This window comes from Sarcophilus harrisii, chromosome 2, assembly GCF_902635505.1.
Source record: "Sarcophilus harrisii chromosome 2, mSarHar1.11, whole genome shotgun sequence".
NCBI classification, from domain to species: Eukaryota; Metazoa; Chordata; class Mammalia; order Dasyuromorphia; family Dasyuridae; genus Sarcophilus; species Sarcophilus harrisii.
In genome coordinates, this window is record NC_045427.1 from 311,716,231 (window position 1) to 311,738,320 (window position 22,090).

General features: G+C 34.5%; 1 protein-coding gene across 1 annotated transcript in view; it reads right to left on the minus strand.

Annotated features, from left to right (window-relative positions):
- The window catches only part of FANCM (FA complementation group M), an 82,692-nt gene extending 61,722 nt beyond the window's left edge, over window positions 1–20,970 (minus strand). The window contains exons 1-8 of the mRNA XM_031952612.1: window positions 20,241–20,970; window positions 18,448–18,620; window positions 16,012–16,089; window positions 12,753–12,911; window positions 10,758–10,889; window positions 3,324–3,456; window positions 2,130–2,258; window positions 1,231–1,317 (exon numbers count right to left, since the gene is read on the minus strand). Of these exons, the coding sequence (XP_031808472.1) occupies window positions 1,231–1,317; window positions 2,130–2,258; window positions 3,324–3,456; window positions 10,758–10,889; window positions 12,753–12,911; window positions 16,012–16,089; window positions 18,448–18,620; window positions 20,241–20,790 (1,441 nt within the window). The 5' untranslated portion in view covers window positions 20,791–20,970. The remainder of the gene's footprint in view (window positions 1–1,230; window positions 1,318–2,129; window positions 2,259–3,323; window positions 3,457–10,757; window positions 10,890–12,752; window positions 12,912–16,011; window positions 16,090–18,447; window positions 18,621–20,240) is intronic.
- Window positions 20,971–22,090: the final 1,120 nt, after the last annotated feature.

Below are 22,090 nucleotides of genomic sequence, written 5' to 3' on the forward strand. Positions count from 1 at the left end.
GAGAAGGACACTATAGTTAAAAAAAACTTCTACCCCAAATAGAAAAGTGAAAAAGCTCCTTGCAGATAGAATTTATAAAACTCAAAAAACAATTCAGAAATCAGAAGAGATACCTAAGGAAATCTTAAAGGAGGAGAAAGGACCCACATGTGCAAAAAAGTTTATAGCAGCCCTTTTTGTGGTAGCAAAGAATTGGAAAAAAAAAAAAAGTGAGTGCCAATCAGTTGGGGAATGGCTGAACAAGCTGTGGTACCTAAAGGTAATGGAATATTATTGTTCTATAAAAAATGATAAACAAGATGATTATAGAAAGGCCTAGAAAGATTTACATGAACTGATGTTGAGTGAAACAAGCAGAATCCAGAAATATACTGTACACAATAACAGCAAGAATGTGTGATGATCAACTATGAAAAGTTTGGTTCTTCTCAGAAGTTCAATGATCCAAAGCAATTTAAATAGACTTTGGTCAGAAAGTGCAATGTACATCTAGAAAAAGATCTAAGGAGACTGAATATAAATCAACACATGCTATATTCACTTCTTTTTTTTGTTTTTTTCTTTCTCCCATGGTTTTTCCCTTTTGCTCTGATTTTTCTCTGTATTAAAAAAAATTTTAAAGTTACAATAAAAAAAGAAATCAAATGAGAGACATTGAGAGAAAACTAAAAAATAAAAATAAAAGCCATCCAAAAAAAAAGATTTTGAAAAAAAAGTTAACCAACTACAAAAGGAGATAAGAGTCTCAAAGATGAAAATAATTCCTTGAAAATTAGATTTGGGGAAGTGGGAGCCAATGAAACTATGAAAAACCAAGAAATAACAAAACAGATTATAAAGAATGAAAAGACAGAACAGAATGTGAAACATTTTATATATAAAAAAAAACAGATATGGGGAACAGATCAAGAGGAGGAAATATAAGAATAATTGGACTCCCTGAAAGTTGTGACCAAAAAATGAACCTTGACACAATAATGTAAATTTTTTAAAATTAATGTTAAAAAATTGTTTTACATGTCATTTAGAAAATAAAAATTCAAAAAATTAAATATTCATTAAGTTAGAGTGATTACTGACCTACTTATCTCATGGGGATCAAAAAAGATTTTATACAAATCTGTACATGAAGAATTCTGGAAACAATAAGTACTATACAAATGGAAGGGGGCATATTTTAATTTTTTATCATAAGCTTATTTTGCTTTGAAGAATATGAATATAACATACCTTTCCAGGTTCTGAAATGTTCAACTACAACTTCTTCTAATTTTTTTAACTTCGGATGGCTATAGATAAATTTTTTATCATTGTGCCCTGAAAAAAATGTTTTTAAAAGAATATTTGTCATGCCAAAAAATCACAGTGAATATGCTTTTAATTTCTTAAGGCTTTGAACTAATGAATTGAGCCTTGTGGTTACTAAATTTTAATCATAATTTTTTATATAATTATATCATATTGCATACTTTTAGAAACAAAAGTAAAAAACTGAGCTTTAAATTTCATTTTAAAACTTCAAAATTTTGAGAAATTGAAATGAAATATTTCAAGGAAAAGATCAAGCCACAAAATCTTAAAGGTGTCTTTCAACTCTTAAGATTTATTAAAACTATCAAATTCAACACAAAGAGCACACAAAATAGTTTTAATAAGTAAACATCAAAAAAAAAAAAAAAGAATAAGTAAATACTAACGATTTTTACTTATCCTAAATATGAGCCACATGAGCTTTAAAAACCAGCTGTGTTTTAGAAATTATTAACCATAAATAGGAAAACTATAAGTATGTAACAAGTCTATTCCAGAATAAAAAAATAAATTAAAAGATTAATAGTAAAACATTTTGAGATTTATGTAAAATTCATTATGACATAAAGAACATGTTAAGTGAAGTCAGAAGACCCAATTTTTAAACTGGTTCTATCATTTATTAACTATACAATTCAGAGCAAATTACTTATTTTCACTTCACTTTACTCATCTGCCATCTGCAAAATGGAGTTAACTACTACTATATATAGCTATATATATTTTGTAAATCACAAAAAAATAATATGCAATGCAAGGAATTGAAAATTGAGATAAAAGAAAAACAACTGAAAATATTAAAGAAAGATTCTACAGACCTCTTTGGATGGGATTCCCATCAACAATTTCTGAAGTTGTATTCCTGTCTGAAAACATGTTCCCTAGTTGTTCAAAGAGTTCCATGAATTGTTCATTCCTGCTAAGTTCATTTTTGGTTCGAGTCATACCTTCAAAAATAAGGAAAAATATTTTTCCATACAAATTAGAAACTTACTTAATGACTTCTAATTAACATAAAATAATTACACAGTTTATTGGTCTAGATCTGGGATTTCATCTAGCTACCGTAGGGTAGCTAGAGAGTATATAGAGCACCAGTCCTGAAGTCAGGAGGACCCAAGTTCAAATCTGACCTTAGACACTTAATACTTATTAACTGTGTGACCCTGAGAATCTAACTTAATCCCAATTGCCTCACAAAAACAAAAAACACAACAAACAGAGGCATAAGGCGTTCCAATGAATAAACATCCTCTGCTACATGCAGACCTACAACTACTATGCATCTTATAATCTTAAAGAGTTACCTGCGGTCCTAAGAGGTTAAGAAAAACTGCCCAGGGTGACACAGGTAGCACTTGGTAAGCAGTGGAAAGCATCTCACTACAGAGGTAGCACTATCCACTAAGTCATCTGTTTCTCAAAAAGTATGAATTAGAGCTATATAGGTGGTGCAGTGGATATAGCACCAGCCCTAAAGTCAGGAGGACCTGAGTTCAAATCTGACCTCAGACACTTAACACTTCCTGACTGTATAACCCTAGGAAAGTCACTTGACTCCAGTTGCCTCAGGGGGGTGAAAAAGTATGAATTAAATGTTAGTAATTCACACAAATTTGGCACAAGAGACATATGAAAATTATCAACAATAAAAAAGTTTATGGCTCTTCAGGTCTGCATGCCCATAAGTCATTAATAAATAACTTTTTTTTCTAGAAGATTTTATCAAAATTACCCATCATTGCATATCATTCCATTATTTTGCTAGCATAATAAAATATATTAAAATGTTTTGGTTTTTTTAAATCACATCTTTTTTTTTTCCCTGAGGCAATTGGAGTCAAGTGACTTGCCCACGGCCACACAGCTAGGAAATGTTAAGTGGCCGAGGCCAAATTTGAACTCAGGTCCTCCTGGGCTAGTGCTCTTTCCACAGGACCATCCAGCTGCTCCCTCTTAAATCACATCTAAATAGCAAAAAGTTTACATGCAAAACATTTTATTTAGCTTACCTTTAGTTCCATCCATAATCCCACAAAGGAAAATATATAAGGATCTCATTCCCATTTGTTGTAGTAATTCATAACCATGATATAAACTAATGCATATAGCAAAATCTCCTTCAATGATGCCTTGTTGTCCACCCTAAAAAAAAATCACAAATCAGGTTAAATGAAAGCAAGGAAATTTGATCAATATTCCATAGTGAAGTTGTCATGGCAACAGATAGAATGATATCAAAATTGAAAGGCAGAGCCAAGATAGAAAAGTAAAGGTAGGAACTCTTCCAAGCTCTCCCCAAACCTCCCAAATATCTTTAAATAATAACTAAACAAATCTTAAAGCATCAGAACCCCCAAAAAAAGATGGGAGTGAAAATTTTCCTGCCTAGGACAACTTGGAAGGTCATCAGAAAAGGTTTATCAGATCAGTATGGGAGTGGAATGCAGTCTAGCACAGTTATGCCAGCACAGCTCCAGACCCAGCAAACCAGGAACAATTCTCAGGATGACAATCAGTAAAAGCAGTGGTGGTTTCCAGACCTCTCAGTCCACAGATGTCAAAGACAATTTAGAAGCTCAGCAGGAAAGGTTTGTAGCACCTGGGTGAGAGTAGAGCAGTCTAGTACAGGCTCCACCAACACAGTCTGGACCCCAACAAACCAAGAGCAGATCTTGGGGAGCTAGTGAATCAGTAGCAGCAATAGGAGCTTCCAGAGCTCTCAGCCTTCAGATGGCAAAAGGATCAAACAGCTAGTCAGAAGGAGATCATAGAGGTCTCTTGCTAGCACTGAGACAGGAGTTAAACAAAGTTAAAAGTTAAACAAAGTTAAACAAAGTTAAAAGTCAAATAATAGGCTGATAAAAAGAAAAAAAAAAGAAAAATATTTTGACCAAGAAAGTTATTGTGGCAATAAGGAAGTTCAAACCTCAGAAGATAACAAAGTCAAAGCTCCTACACCCAAAGCCTCCAAGAAAAATATGAATTGGTCTCAGACCATGGAAGAGTTCAAAAAGGCTTATGAAAATCAAGCAAGAGAGGAAGAAGAAAAATTGGAAAGAGAAATAAGTGGTGCAAGAAAATCATGAAAAACAAGTCAACAACTTGGTAAAAGAAAAACACACAAAAAATACTCAAGAAAATAACAGAGTAAAGGACAACAAAAAAGACACTGAGAATACCTTAAAAAGCAAATCTAGCCAAATTGGGGGGGGGGGGGGGAAATTACTGAATAAAACAACTCCTTTAAAAGTAGAATTGGACAAAAGGAAAAAGAGATACAAAAACTCACTGAGGAAAATAATTTCTTAAAAATTAGAATTGATCAAATGAAAGCTAATGACTTGTATGAGAAATCAAAAAACAATAAAACAAAACCAAAAGAATGAAAAAATAGAACACAATGTGAACTATCTCAATGGAAAAACAATTGATCTGAAAAATAGATCCAGGAGAAATACTGTAAAAATTATTTGACTCTCTGAAGGCCATGATCAAAACAAAGAGCCTAGACATAATCTTTCAAGAAATTGTCAAGGAAAACTCCCCTGACATTCTGAAATGGAAAGACTCCAACAACAACCTCCTTAAAGAGATCCCTAAAGGAAAACTTCCAGGAATATTATAGCCAAATTTCAGAACTTCCAATTCCAAGAGAAAATATTAGAAGCATCTACAAAGGAACAACTCAAGTATAGTACATTCAGAGTCAGAATAACACAAGGCTTAGCAGCTTCTACATTAAAGCAAAACAAGGAATGGAATATGATATTCTGGAGAGCAATGGAGCTAAGATCACAACCAAAAATTACCCACACAGCAAAACTGAGTATAATCCTTCAGGGGGAAAAATGGATATTCAATGAAATAGAGCACCTTCAAGCATTCTTGCTGAAAAGATTAGTGCTGAATGGAAATTTTGACTATCAAATACAAACTCTAAAACATAAAAAGGTAAACAGGAAAGGGAAATCATAAGGAACTTAATAAGGATAAATTATTTACATTCTTACATGGGAAGATGATACTTGTAACTTATAAGAACTTTCTCATAATTAAGGGATGCTTAGGAGCGAAACACTTTTGAGAAGAGACAGGGCAAAAAGAAAGAGAACAGAATAAACAGGGAAGAAACACAATTAATAAGAGAAATTGTGATAAAAATGGAAGCAAGTTTCCCTGATTAAAAAAAAAAAGCTTATTTCTCAAACATATATATTTGAGAACTGTTATACTTTTAAAAATAAGATGCATTCCCCACTGATAAATGATCAAAAGATGAGAACAATCAAAGTTATCTATAGCCATATGAAAAAATATTCTAACTCACTATTGATTATACAAATGCATATTAAAACAATTCTCAAGTAGTAGTACATACCTATTAGACTGGCTAATAGGACAGAAGAGACATGACAGTAGGGGATGTGGGGAAAATGACTTATTAATGCACCATTGGTAGAGTTGTGAACTGCCTAAGTCATTCTGTAGAGCTATTTAAAATTATTCCCAAAGGGCTATAAAAATCATGCAAACCCTCTGACTTAGCATTACTACTAAGTCCAAAAGTGATTAAAAATAAAAAAAAGGAAAAAAGACCTATATGTACAAAAAATATTTCTGAGGGCAACGAATTGGAAATTCCCCATCAACTGGGGAATGTCTGAATAATTTGTTGTACATAGTTATGATAGAAGATTATTGTGCTATAAGAAATGATGGCAGATGAATAAGTTATGGTATGTGAAGGTAATGGATAAGAAACAATCAGCAGGATGATTTCAGAAAGGCCTGGAAAGACTCACATGAATTGATTGTAAGTGAAGCGAATAGAACCAAGAAAACATAGAACACAGCAACAAGAAGATTATATGATGATCAACTGTGATGGATTTGGCTCTTTTCAACAACAAGGTAATTCAGGCCAGTTCCAACAGACTTCTGATAGAGAGAGCCCAGAGAGAAGACTATGGGGATTGAATATGGATCACAACATTATATTTTCACTTTTCTTTGTTTTTTGCTTGCTTTTTTTTTCTTTCTCATTTTTCCCTCTTTTTGATCTGATTTTTCTTGTGCAACATGATAACTGTATAAATATACATAAAAGAATTGTACATGTTTAAACAACATCAGATTACTTACTGTCTAGGGGAGGGGGAAGGAGGGGAAGGAAAAAAAGGAAGGAGAAAAAATCTGGAACGCAAGGTTTTGCAAGAGTAAATAAACAAAGGAAGGAAGGAGGAAGGAAGGGAGGCAGGCAGGGAGAGAGGGAGGGAGGGATGGAAGAAGGAAGGAAAGAAGGAAAGAAGGAAGGAGGGAAGGAAGGGAGGAAGAGAAAGAGGGAGGAAAAGAAGGGAGGAAGGGAGGGAGGAAAGGAGGGAGGAACGGAGGGAGGGAGTAAGGAAGGCAGGGAAGGAAGGAGAAGGGAAGGGAGAGAGGGAGGGAGGAAGGAGGGAAGAGAGGAAGGGAGGGAAGAAGAAAGGGAGGAAGGGAGGGAGGAAAGGAGGGAGAAATGGAGGGAAGGAGTAAGGAAGGCAGGGAAGGAAGGAGAAGGGAAGGGAGAGAGGGAGGGAGGAAGGGAGGGAGGAATGGAGGGAGGGAGTAAGGAAGGCAGGGAAGGAAGGAGAAGGGAAGGGAGAGAGGGAGGGAGGAAGGAAGGAAGAGAGGAAGGGAGGGAGTAAGGAAGGCAGGGAAGGAGGGAGGAGGGAAGAGAGGGAGGGAGAGAAGAAGAAAGGGAGGAAGGGAGGGAGAAAGAGAGAGAGGAAGGGAGGGAAAAGGGGAAATGACCAATACTGTGTCACATGGCTACGGAAAAACAGGGATTATGTCCCCATATAAATCTAAAATCATGAATATTCTTTGACTCAGCAATACTACAAAGGGATATACCCCAAAGCAATAAAATAAAAAGATCCTCATAGACAGAAATATTTTTAGAATATTATTTTATGATTGAAAGAATTGGAAACCAAGATAATAGCCATCAATTGGGAAATTGCTAAACACATTATAAGAATGTGATGGAATACTATTGTGTTGTAAGAAATGATGAAAGGGATAGGTTCAGAAAAATGTTGGAAAACTAGTTATCTATTGATTCAAAGTAAAGTGAGCAGAACTAGAAGAACTGTTTAAATAATAACAACAATATTATAAAGATCAAAAGACTTAGTAACTCTGCTCAACAAAATGACTAACCACAATTTCAAAAGATGATAAAAAATGCTAACCACATCTAGATACAAAATTGATAAACTAAGAATGCAGATTGAAGTCAATTTTCTTTTCTTTCTTTTGGATATGAGTAACGTGAGCATTTATTTTGCATGACTACAGGTATTTGTAATTGATTTAATTTTTCTTGCCTTCTCAATAGGTGAGGGAAAGAAAAAAGGGAGAGAGAAAATTCAGAACTTAAAATTAAATTTAAAAATAAAGAAAATCAAGATAACATAAATTACAGGGATTCTTACACCCAGGTTCATGAACTTGTTCTCAAAATGCTTTGATAACTGTATTTCAATATATTGAGTTTTGTTTTTTTTTTAAACATTATTCTAAGAATGGTTTCATAGGTTTCACCAGGATGCCAAAAGAATCCATGATATCCAAAAGAGGAAAAAGCCCTTATTTAAAGAAAGGAGTTTATCTGACACTTATTGTGTGCCAGGCACTGTGCTAAGTGCTGGAGATACAAGCAAGAAAGATTTTGCCCACTCTTAAGGATCTTACATTTTAATAGAGAAATCACATGAAAGGAAGAGGATCACTCCTATACACAAACTACAATATAAAGCTGGCTGATAACAGTCCAGTCATGAAATCCTGAATCTGAACAAGATAAGCTCAAAGTAGCTTTATGGAAAGCTCACACTGGTATTACAATTTCCTATATGAGGTGATAAGAGAGTCCCCTCCTGGTAATTGGGCTTAAGGTAGATAAAGATCCAGAAAAGAAGCAGAGAAGGAATAGTCAGACAACTAAGAAGAGAATCAATTATTTTCATCAAGATTTTGAAAGGGGTGAGAATGCCAAAATTATAAGACCTCTAGCATAGACTTTCTCATTATATACTTGTTCAGTACTAACAGTTCTTCCCATCTTTTTTACTTTTTATCTTTTGTTGTCTGAATTTTTATTTTTCTTAATTGTCACTTTTACATAATCCCCAACTGCACAAAACCCTATGTATCTACAGCCTATTGGTAGGAATTATATATGTTCCATCATATGTCCTCTGCATCAAGATGATTGCATTAATCTCAATTGATTCTGTTATCATTTAATTTCGTTTTCTTGTATATGGTCATGCTCCCTAAGTTTCTCTAGAATTCACTTATTAATATTTATGTTGCAATAATATTATATTCAGTAGTTTCATGATGAATGAACAACCATTCCCCTCATCCTCAGTCCCATGAATGTTTTGTTTCCACATACATGAAAAACACTGCTATAAATATTCTGGAATTTATGAAATTTTTCCCTCCTTTCTTTGATCCCTTTGTTTACCCCCCCCAAATCATGATTTAAGAAGACATTGATAAACTTGAGAGTGTTCAGACAAAGGCAACCAGGATGGTGAAAAATTTAAGTTTAGACACATAAAGATCAGCTGAAGGAACTGGGAATAATTAATTTGGAGGAAAAAAAGACTCAGAGGATATATACACATGACTGACCCATGGAAAAAAGACTAAAGTTGTTGTTTGACCTCAATGGGCAGAACCAGAAGCAATGGTTAGATGTTGAAAAGAGGCAAATTTTGGCTTGATATAAGGAAAAATTTCCTAGCAATTAGAGCTGTCTAAAAACTGAATGGCTCACCATAAAAAAATGATGAATACTTCCTTCTTAAGAGGTGTTACTGTAGGAATTTCTTTGAATAGGAATTAGACTAGATGGCTGTCAAGGTTCCTTACAACTTTCTTTCTTTCTTTCTTTTTGGAGGAGGGAGGGGGGCCTGAGGCAATTGGAGTTAAGTGACTTGCCCAGGGTCACACAACTAGGAAATGTTAAGTGTCCGATGTCAAATTTGAACTCGGGTCCTCCTAACTTCAAGGCTGGTGCTGTATCCATTGTGCCACCTAGCTGCCCCTCCTTATAACTTTCAATGATTTTCCATGTCTCACTCAATCCCCCATTCATCAATTCTTAATGTTTTATAATACATTACATTCATATATTACCTTTTATGTGAGCATCCTACAACTGATGGGCACACACTCATATAGTACCACAAAAAATGGTACTTACTGAACTAAATCATGCTTATTTAGTGAAAGGTTCTCTAATATTTCAAAGGACCTGTTAGCTCACAGTCATGAGTATTCTTTCCACTGATGCAGACTGCAACTCATACATGCTTTCCTATTCTATGTGACTCTTGTTAATATTATCATTTAAGTTTGCAACATAGGGTTTCCTCCATATGTCATCATGAGAATACCAATAAAATACAGTGAATGTTAATTGGTTATTTCTTAATCTTGCCTATCATCTTTTTCACTCATACATTTCTTAGATGAAATTCTCACTATTGCTTATCTGCTATAATGTGTTATGGCTAAACATACCAAGTAGGCATTATACATTATGATCTTTTCCTTTGATTTCTTTAATATGCAAGAATTTTCAGAGACCTGTGACATTACATGATTCACAGCCACATGGTATCATCAGAACAAGATCTTTGTTTCAGGGAGAAGCTAGGAGTAATTAAAATAACTGTGCAGCTTCTCAAATGCAATCATATTCTCCCTCTCCTTGTTCAATCTAAGAAGATTTGTATGAGCTAATCCTGAGTGAAGTAAGTAGAAGCCAGAATAATTCCTATGATGATAATAACATATTTCAAAGATGCTTTCATTTATTTACACCAGAAATTCGATCAATGTGATGACTAGTTGATCAGAAGACTGAAGCACACTTCCCACATTTTGGCAAGAGAAATGACAATTAAAATTAGAGGACTGAGGTATAAACATATTTGACGTAGCTGATAGATTTTTTTTTTTTGCTTTTGTCCATGTGGAATGTCCCTTTTATATGGCATATTAACTATAATTCAGGCTTTGTCTATCAGAATGTATCCATCTATATACATAAACATATACATAGCTAGACTCATATATTCAAAAGGTATGCTCTCACATGCAGACTGTATATTTACTAGTACAAAATTGTCTAAAAGATATAAAATCCAAGATCCCATTATACTTAGCTTATTGACAGTACAAAAGCACTGATTTGGTAACAAAAGATAAGAGTTTAAATTTACTGAATTGAGAACAGTAAACCATTTTAGCTGTATTAGCATCTATCTAAATTCTAATTCTTGATGATGTGATTTTTGTAGCAAAAATCACTATGCCTATCCATTATCCTGGTACTAAGGGGAAAAATCAATTCATCATTTTATAAATTATTTCGAAACACTTACCAGAGTATGAGGAGATGAGTTTTTCCTAAATAGATCTCTTGCTAAAATTATCTGAAATTTTGTAAGATTGGGTATATCCTTTCTCATTAGAACATTAACTCTCATCAAGCGACTAGCAAATGCTTCTAATACCTGTGGATTAAAAAAAAAAAAGTATAAAGATGTATTTACTAGATATATTCAAACATATTATGATTTCATTTTCATATATGCTTACTAATTTCCTTACTCTAAGGTTGATTCAATTTAAATATGAGATACAATTAAAACAAAAATTTTAAATTTTCAAGTAAACACAAAAAACAAAGTGGTCATAGAATTTAAGTACAATAAAAAAAACCAGGACAGTGTGGGTACTAACATGTTAAAAGCATTATATACATAAAAAAAAAAACCTCTCTTTTTAAACTTTTCTGTTGGAGGACACCACCATCTCTCAGTCACCCAGGCTTATTACCTAGGTGTCATCCTCAACTCCTAACTTTCTCTCACTCCATCCCATATCTAATCAGTTGTCAGGTCTTAACATTTTATATTTTTGTAACATCTCTCATATATGTCCCCTTTTCTCTTCTGACTGCCACCATGTTAGTGCAAGTCTTCATCACCTGTAACTGATAAACTATAGACCTTGCACAGAACTAGACTCCAGCACACTCTATTGCTAATAATGAATGAGATCTAAAACATAAATGTCTTCATTTATTTCCCCACTTTCCCCCTTTACCAACTTACTCTAAGGAATAGAAGAAGGTTATCTGCACCTTCTGCTAGCTAAGGTGAGAGAGAGTAAGAATAATGTTGGAAATAGAACCACTGCCACCTTCTCTTCCCCTTCCCCCTTATTAGTCCTTGAGAAAGGTTCAGAATACTCTTTGCTTTCCATCATCACTTCCAAATTCGTCTTTTGCTTCTTTCACTCAGTAATGTTTAGTCTATTGAATTCCAAACAACTAAAATTTTCCACCCAATCAAATTTATGGCAGTGGTACTGAGCTACCAAATCATTTTCCCTTCTTTCTAAAAGAAGCACTTGGATCACCATCTTCTTTTTCTCCCCAATTTCAATTTGTATTTAAAAACTCATTCAAATTCCAATGAAGTTAAAATTTAAAAGATGACAAAGAACATAAATGACAATTATTAGAGGAGCTATAACAATATAGGCAAATTAATGTACTGATGGAGCTAAGAAATTCCAACCTCTCTAGAATTTTGACCTCTATCCCAAAAGTCCCTAAAATACACACACACACACACACACACACACACACACACACACACTTACCAGTACTAATCAAAGACAAAAGAAAAGGACAAAAATATAGCAGGTCTAAGCAAAGTACTGGAAACAAAGTGGATGCCCACCAATTTGGAAATGGTTAAAACAAATTGTGGTATTTGAGCTTAATGGAACATTATTATATTATGAGAAATGACAAAATATGCATTAAAAGAACTCTAAGAAGATTTGTATGAGCTAATCCTGAGTGAAGTAAGTAGAAGCCAGAATAATTCCTATGATGATAATAACATATTTCAAAGATGCTTTCATTTATTTACACCAGAAATTCGATCAATGTGATGACTAGTTGATCAGAAGACTGAAGCACACTTCCCACATTTTGGCAAGAGAAATGACAATTAAAATTAGAGGACTGAGGTATAAACATATTTGACGTAGCTGATAGATTTTTTTTTTTTGCTTGATTGTGCTTATCTTTTACAAAGGAGGACATCTATGAGGGAATAGGGAAGTAAATTAGTGGGAAGTGTACAGAGATTAGACAGAAGGAAACAAAGTTCAGCAAGATAAAAAAAAGCAATGTTGTTTATTACATTTAATAAACATTTTAAAAAAATAATTAGTTGATGACTCTCTATATAATCTTTTTTATATTGTTTTGTGTATTGAAATGTGCTTGTTTGAAAAACCAATGAAGATGCCATATAACAGAAATCTAAAAGTGTTAGAGTCACAAAGAAATCACTTACCTGTATATATGTATTCTGAACTGTTACAAGTTCTTCTCCAAGGGGAACAACAATTTTTTCTATTCGTCTTTCATGAGTGAAGGGCAAAATATCTGAAGAGTCCTCAGAACGAAGCTCTATCTGTCCAATTAATAGATTTGAAACAACCTGTTGCACAGCCTATACGTTAAAAAAAGAAAAAAATTACAAGAGTATATTGAAACTGGGTTTATTACATGAGAAATGAACATGCATGTGGAACTCCTATACCAAGAATGAAGAAGTTCACAATTCACACAGAAACTTGATTATTTATGAGTTGCAACAAGGTGAGAAGTAGAGGGCAATCCCTTCTCAAATAGATGTGACAAAGGGAACAGTAGAGGTAGGGAAAGGAGTAATCCTCTGCTGAAGAAGAGAAGAAAGGTTAAAGAAAGGGAGGAGAAACACAAATAAGTAGATGGCAAAAGCAGCATTCTTTTCCCTAGGGAATTGTTAGAATATGAAGATATGATAGCCTGCTTAACTACAAGGCTATCAGTTTATCAATCTGGTGCAGACCAACTGGTGCCCATCTTATATTGATTCAGCCCTCAAAGTCACATTCTAAGAGTCCATCTACAGATGCAGATAACAAATTGTGTTACCTGGGAGGATGAGAGGGATAGGGGAGGTCATCCTTTCACATATTGAGTCTAGTGTCTCTGGAAAATATGGCAACTCAAAAAGATAGGTTAAGTTGGCTTTAAGGCAACAACAGAAAGTCAGAAAGTAGCAAATTTAAATTATAGCCAGATTAAAAATGCTTTTAAATGATTGCTATCACCATCAGAAACCAAAAGTGGTTCTTTAAAATACTAAAATTTCTCACTTTTAGAATGCTAATTATATAACCCACCTTAAGGATTTACTATCTATAAAAGTATACCAGATTGGTGAGTTGATTGGTACTCTTCTACTCGTCTCTTTTTTTATATCTTCTTTACAAGGAATAATTCAATGAAAAGATCAGGAAGGGATCTCTAGAGCCTTTTAGACCAACTCCTTCATTTTACTGATAAGGAAACAAGCCCAAATAAGTTTAGTGACTCTCAAGGTCACAGAGCTAGGAAAGCACCAGAAACAGGATCCAAATCCAGGTCTCTTGACTAGAGTCAGAGTTCTTTCAGTTATAGTATGTTACTTCTCTGGATACAGTGGAAAATGCAAAGTTATATAAAACCAAACTATATCAATAAAAATATGACTTAAAAATAAGTACATGCTTGCCATCTTTGGGGAGAGGGTGGAGGGAGGGAGGGGAAAAATCGGAACAGAAGTGAGTGCAAGGGATAATATTGTAAAAAATTACCCTGGCATGGGTTCTGTCAATAAAAAGTTATTTAATTAAAAAAAAAATACACCAAGAAACTGGAAACTGAGTGGATTTCCATCATTTGGAAAATGGATCAATAAGCTATGGTATATGAATATAATGGAATATTATTGTTCTAAGAAATGATGAACAGGCTGATTTCAGAAAAGCCTAGAAAGACTTATATGAACTGATGCTGAGTGAAGTGAGTAGAACCAAGAAAACATTGTACATAGCAACAAGATTATGTGATGATCAACTGTGATGGACTCTTTTTCAACAAAGAGGTGATGCAAGACACTTCTAGTAGATTTGTGATGGAAAGAAATATCCATATCCTGAGCAAGAAGTATGGAGACTGAATGTGGATAAAAGCAAAGTATTTTTACCTTTTGTTGTTGTTATTGTGTTTACTTTTTTTGTTGTTGTTTCTTGTGTTTTTTTCCCCTTTTGACCTGATTTTTCTCATTCAGCATGATAAATGTGGAAATATATTTAGAAAAACTGTACTTGTTTAACTTATATTGGATTACTTGCTTTCTAGGGAAGGGAGGGAGAAAAATTTGGAACATAAGGTTTTGCATGGGTAAATGTTGAAAACTACCTTTGCATTTATTTTGAAAAGATATCATAAAAAAAAAATTAAGTATGCCAGAAATAAAATATCATAGTGGGGAAAAAAGATTTTCAAAGAATATTCTTCCCTTCCCCCCACTCCTAGGATGTCTGACATTCTGTGCATGGTGCTTCCAACTGTGAGGTATGCCTCCTGGTTTGGGAAGAGGAGGAGGAAGAGGATGGGGGGAAATGAAAAGTAATGAGAAAAATTATCAGATTTTGGCGGGTATAATTCCCATAACTCCAAATGGAAGGAAATCCAACATAAAAATCATTTAGTATATCATATACTAAGGAAGTCCAATTTGAAATGACACAACAGGTGCAAATCTGACATTGTCACCATCAGTCAGCACAAGCTTACTTCAAAGTAAGGTGCAAAAATGAGCAGCACATCATTTGCTACATTTGAAAGTGAAGTGTAAAATCTCTAATTATTCTTTGTCAGTGAGTCAAAATGTCATAATGTTAATATCACTCAATTTGCAAAGCTAGTTGCCTAATCTTGCAGCCTTTAAAAAAGTAAAGTAGTTCTTGAGAAACTCAGCAATGATTATAATCATTTGAAATACTTAATAAATCAAATGTTAATATAACATCTGAAACATTAACAAATGTTAAATAATATCCTTCCCTAATATATAAATGCATAATGTATGGGAAGAGACAAAGCTCCTCTCCCCCCACCAGAGGAAAGAATTAAAAAACTATTATCCTGGGTAAAAAGATACCAACTCTGAGAAATTGGGGAATTCTTCATAGAGAAGGTATCTGAGTTATTTTTTAAAAGCACAGGTAGAACCTTAAATGCAGGGACTATGTCATCAATAAAATAGTTTAAATATTAACCTCTTAAAATAGAGATAGCACAGACAAAAAATACTGGCTAAGTATAATTTAATTTACTAACTTAATAGGATCATTTAATTCATTGTTGTTGCAACAAATCATTTAGGGAAATTAGGAATGTGATGGGATATTTCCATACTCTTTGTATACCTTCAATGCAATAAAGATAATCATGTCTACTTATATACTTATATGCTCCCTGATGCCATAATCATGGGCTGGATAGAATATGGATTCTTTCTCTGCCTAATTTTTTTTCTTTTGGCAAGGCAATTGGGGTTAAGTAATTTGTCCAGGGTCACACATCTAGGAAGTATTAAACGTCTGAGGTCAGATTTGAACTCAGGTCCTCCTGACTCCAGGGTTGGTGTTCTATCCACTGTGCCATCTAATTGTCCAATAGATGGCAATTCTTATATATTTTATGTTTTTATTAAATAGAAAAAGCATCAAACTTACCTTCGTGTCACTGCCAGGTGTAGCACTGAGAGCCAATATTCTAAAGTGTTTCGTATATTTAACTAGTTCCCTTACCACCTAGGAAAAATATTTTGAGTACATGTAATTAAACAAACATTCATTTAAAAAAAATCTTTGTAAATAACATTTTGAGTATAGTCTTTAATTTAAATGTAATAATGACAGATAATAGGCTAATGTCTTACAGTAACAATCAAAACCATGTCAAATATTCAAATCTGTACTTAACACTTAATTACTTTTTACTTTAAAAGTAAAAAGTACAACATTTTGAGAAAATGTTTCTACCAAACTTAAAAAAACATTTTTCCTTATCACATTTCTCACTGTCACATTCATATTTTTCTAGATACTAGCATAACTACTATGTTTTCCAAAGAGCACATTTTTTGGAGGATACTTTTGGAATTTTTTTACTTGAGCTTTTAAAGGAAAAAAGTGAACACAAATGTCAGTTTTATCTTTCATTTACAAGTATAATTTTTTTAAAATAACAAATATTAATATCCTATATTTAGATGTACTATCATAGAAGTCAACATATTATCTATCCCAGAATATTATCAAAGAATTTAAATATAAATCTTATTAAGATTCTGTTCTCAATACTAAATTTGGGGTGTGAAGGTGGTGCTAGTGACCCTAGGTTATTGAATGTTGTTATAGTTGCAGAACACAAGCTTTGACATATCCTAACAAACTGGTCAAACTAAGTATGGATGAGCCCAGCAAGAGATTACGTATCTGCTGTCTGAGGACCACGCTAACTAAATTAAGAGGTTCATTTTCAGGTCAGCAGAATTATAATAAATTTTTTAACTATAACTCTCACATAACATATACTAAGTTAGAAAGGCTGTTACCTTTCAGAAAAGGGAATAGTTACATTGATAAAATCACTGGTCTTTTTAAACATTTAAGTTAAAAAGTAATATATGAAAATATAAGCTCACAAATAAATATATTTTTTTCAAGATGATATCTGAACAACCAAGCTCAGTTTTTAAGAATGAATGCCCAATTTTGAATATACAATATAATTATTGATATATATATGTACATATATATATATATATATATATATATATATAGTATATATTTCCAAATAAATGGACTAATTTATCTCAGTAGCTACCTATGCTCATTCATAACTTAAAAATTCCTTGAAAAAAAAAGTACCTAAAAGCACAAAGCAGAAATTAACATACTTATCAAATTTCAAAGGCCCTCAAAACAAACCTTTAGAGATAGTGGACCTCAAGCAAGGAGCTGAAATGTATAGAAACTATGAATTTAAAAAGCAAGGTAAATTTGCTTAATTCTATCGTTATTTTCTTTTTCTCTCAAAGTCCTTTAAAACTCTTTTCTGTTTTTTAATCTCATCAATACTTTAAAATGCTTGAGTCAGTGGTCTCTGAAAAGCTATACCAAAAAGTATGGAGGCCAGAACCCACAACATAAAATGATTACTTTAAATGCAAAATTTTTAAATGCCAATTTTTAATAATCAATTCTTCTTAAAAATTGAGTAAACTGATTTCAAAATTGCTGTTTATGATTTTTTAAATTAGGTTACATAGTTCAGAAAGTACAAATTCTGCTTGTATGTCTGTTAATTCCCACTACAATATTTTGCTAACAGCTCTCCCTTCCTTCAATATGTCCATCTATTAATTTCGTCCTAAATTATTGCCAAGATTATGCCATAGGCAATGGGTAGCCTCAGAAGTTATAAGATTATGAGAAAAGCATTTTAAGATTACAGTTTAGGGGGCAGCTAGGTGGTGCAGTGGATAGAGTACCAGTCCTGAAGTCAGGAGGACCTGAGTTCAAATATGGTCTCAGACACTTAACACTTCCTAGCTATGTGACCCTGGGCAAGTCACTTAACCCCAATTGTCTCAGAAAAAAAAAAAAGATTACAGTTGAAACTTCAAGAGACAATATAGGTTTCAACAATTATTCCTAATTAGGAAGCCTATTAGGAATTCTAAGGATTACCATGTGCCAAGCATATGATGTCACAATAATAATCTGCAATGAAGAGAAACTGAGGCACAAAGTTTCCAAGCATAATAATTTATTAGCAAGGCTAGCAGTAGCCAGTAGATGAGATCCAAAATCCCTTGGTGATCAGGGGAATACCAATCCTTACTCTCATAGAGTTTATATTATATATGGTAAAGATACATTGAACTGGTGTCTAGAAAAAGAAATTTTGGCCCAGGAAGTCACAAAGACTGTGAATCTGAATAACAGAGCTGTCAATTGACAAATGCTTTCCAGATTAGTTAGTAAAGATTATAGTCTCAGAAAAGGGGGTGGAGGGAAGATAAAAGAGGATGGGTGTGTGTGTGTAAGAATAAGGATAAGACATGGTGACAGGGCAGGAAAAAATAATAATAGAATCATTACCTGGCAATAGGCATAGTTTCCAAGAGCTTTATGAGCTTCATCAATAACTAGACATTTAATTTTAACAGCAGGACAGGCTCCACGAGAAAGGTCATTTATCATAACTTGAGGAGTAAGAAAAAGAACTCTTTTATTATGCCATATTTCCTTCCTGGCGAAGGCTTGAGTAGAACCTGAAAAAATAAGAACAAGTAAGATTCTAAATTGTTACTTGGCCCATTTTTCATAGTGATTTTTTTTTTTGTGTACTAACTGACTATTGATCTCAAAACTTCCCATCAGGGCCTAAACGTCAAAGTAGCTATTATATTAGAGGATAAAAGATCTAAAAAAATAAAACATTAAAAAGATTCAAAATAACTAAAAGGAATGATGATAAGGGAGAAACCCTAAAAGTTAATTTTCACTTATACATATGGTGAATGAAAATCTAAACATATATTGTTGTTGTTTGTCCTTCATTCTCAAAAAGGACCATGGCATCAGAGTAAATTCGATTTTAATGAAGACTGTGCAAGGTCAAGTGTCTCATTTTTCCCTATAGAATCATCTGGGTCGAGATCATTATATACTTCAACAACAATACTAGATGATGACCAGTTCTGATGGATCAGGCCATCCTCAGCAACGAGATCAACCAAATCATTTCTAATGGAGCAGTAATGAACTGAACTAGCTATGCCCAGAAAAAGAACTCTGGGAGATGACTAAAAACCATTACATTGAATTCCCAATCCCTATATTTATGCACACCTGCATTTTTGATTTCCTTCAACAAGCTAATTGTACAATATTTCAGAGTCTGATTCTTTTTGTACAGCAAAATAACGTTTTGGTCATGTATACTTATTGTGTATCTAATTTATATTTTAATATATTTAACATCTACTGGTCATCCTGCCATCTAGGGGGTGGGGTGGGGGGGTAAGAGGTGAAAAATTGGAACAAGAGGTTTGGCAATTGTTAATCCTGTAAAGTTACCCATGTATATATCCTGTAAATAAAAGGCTATTAAATAAAAAAAAAAAAAAAAAAGAATCATCTGGGTCCAGTGGCCAGATGTAGATCAAGAAGACTGGACATGGGTGAAACAGGAGACCTTGGCCTAATGAATGATCTCTTCTAAGTATCCAAGGCATCAAAAGGCTAAGAGTTGGGTTTGATTTTTTTTTTTTGAGGCAGAAATAAGAGGACACAATTCCCACTCACTATCATCATCCCATTTATGATCAGGTTAGCTATAGATCAGGAAAGCTATAGCTTTCTTCTGGATCTGGTGTCAGACTCTTCCCTTTAACTATTGGGTAAACTTGAGCAAGTAACTTCATGTCACAGTCTATTTCCAAATTTGTAAAATTGAGATACTACTACTTGTTTAACACAACAAGAATGCAATGAGGAGCTAGTGCAACAATGTAAAAGGTACTATATGTGGTTAGCTATTATTAAAAACCAAGGATCTTTCCTGTTTCTCTTTAATTCCCGATGAGTTCATCTTTAATTTATCCTGTATATATCTCATTTGGACATAGTTGCCTGTTTATTGTTTCCCAACTTAGGCAAGGCTTTTTTTTTTTTTTAACATCCCCAGCGCTTGATACAATTCTTGGTGCTTAGTGAGAACTTAATAAATGTTGACAATAAATGACAACAAATAAATGCGGAGGTGTATTTAATGCACAAGGAAGGCTAGCCTCAGCGAAGAGGTGAGGCTAGGAAAAGCAGCATTCTGATGGGAAAAGGACGCTATTTTTTTTTTTTGAGGACCTACCCCCCCAATCCTCTCGGAATACCTGTCATCTCAGCCATGTGGCGCTGCGGGATGCCCATCACCCGGGAACAGGCTTCGATCTGCTGCGCGACCAAGGGTTTGGTGGGGGCCATGAAGACCACTTTGCCAGAGGGGAACCAGCGGTAGAAATTGTACATGACGACGGCAGCAATGAAGGTTTTCCCCAGCCCGGTGGGCAGACAGACCAGGGTGTTGCAGGACAAGGCCGCCTCCGAGATGCGCAGCTGGTAGTCCCTCACAGGGAAGTTGGTGGGATAGATCCACACGGCCCCGGCGGCGGAGCAGAAGCCGCTGTCCTCCAGGGGACCCGGGGAAGCGGGGCTCGCGCCTCCGTCCGAACGCTGCTCGGCGTCGTATACTGCCACCAGCAGCACTTCATCGTCGTCCTCCGGCGGCTCCGGCTCCGGCTCCGGCTCCTCCACCACTGCCGGGACGCAGGCCCCGAGGCCCTGCGGCCGTCTGCCTCCAGAGCCGTCCCCGGATGAGGAGCGGATAGAACGTGTGACCCTGGAGCCCCAAGTCTGGAAGAGAGTCCTAGGCCTGCCACTCATGTTGACAAAAAGCTACGGGGTTCGCTTGGGCCTCCGCAGCCAGACTAAAGGAACCACCGACCACAGTTCCATTGGGAAAACTATGAAATACAAAGAGGGAAAAGGCCGGCCCTCAGCACTGCCCGACCACTCAAATATTCCGCGGCGCAGAGTCCACGATGTGATTGGTCCGCATTCCGAACTCCGCCTCCGAGCGACGGACGGTAACGCGGGCGCAGAAAGGTGACGCAATCATCGCCACGCCCCCGTCCAGTAACTCCGCCCAGGAGGTTTCCACTTACTGTTGGCTTGTCATTTGGAATGTTAAACCTGTCGGAGCTTATGGAGAAGACTTAATGGTACTGATCACTTGCCTTCTGAATGCATTTTCAATAGGAAGGTTTTCTGAAAAATCGAAGAGTTTTGATAAAAAGAATGAATTCATCTTCTATCCATCCATCAATTTGACGGCACTCACACATACATGTTCCTGGAAAATCCTTAATGGCTCTCTATTTCCTCCAGAAGGATAGCCTTTATATATCACTTTGTTATTTACAAAACACTTAATATTTGTTAGTTTTTAAATCTCACAACAACCCACTGAGATAACTATTATTATTATGTCCATTTTACAGATAAGGAAACTGATGCTGAGAGAACTTAAGTGACTTGCACAGGCTAACAACTAATAAATAAATTTGTTCTGTGCTCACAAATATATTTGATGAGCTGAAACTTTCAACTCTCAGAAACCTGCCTCTAGATCTTTCCTATTTAATGTCATTCCCTTTCTTAAATTTTATTCCGGTGACACAGATGAGGCTAGCAACACATTCTATCTCCTGCACTTTTGCCTATGAATAATATTGATAAGTGATTTCCTAAATTTATGTAGCAAAGTCTCTTTTTTTAGCAAAAAGAAAATCATTTTTCACAAAATAATCTATGTAAATAATCTTAACTTATATTTTATTCAATAAAATTTGTTATTACAAATTTATAATAAAACATAAAACATAAACATTAATATATAAACATAAATATTGTAATTTTACATAAACATAAATATTGTATATTTCCTAAATTTATGTAGCAAAATCTCTTTTTGTGTGCGTGTATTTTTTGTGTATTTTCGTGTATTTTTTGTGTTTTTTTTGTGTATTTTTGTGTTTTTTTCTTTATGTAACATATTACATAAGTTATGTAAAATTTAGGTAAAAATAAACATAAAATAAAAATTATGCTTCCCTGACTACCCTTTCCAGTATTGGAATCCTCTTTGCTCTTCACTTAGCAACCACTTGTTCTTGAGATTTAC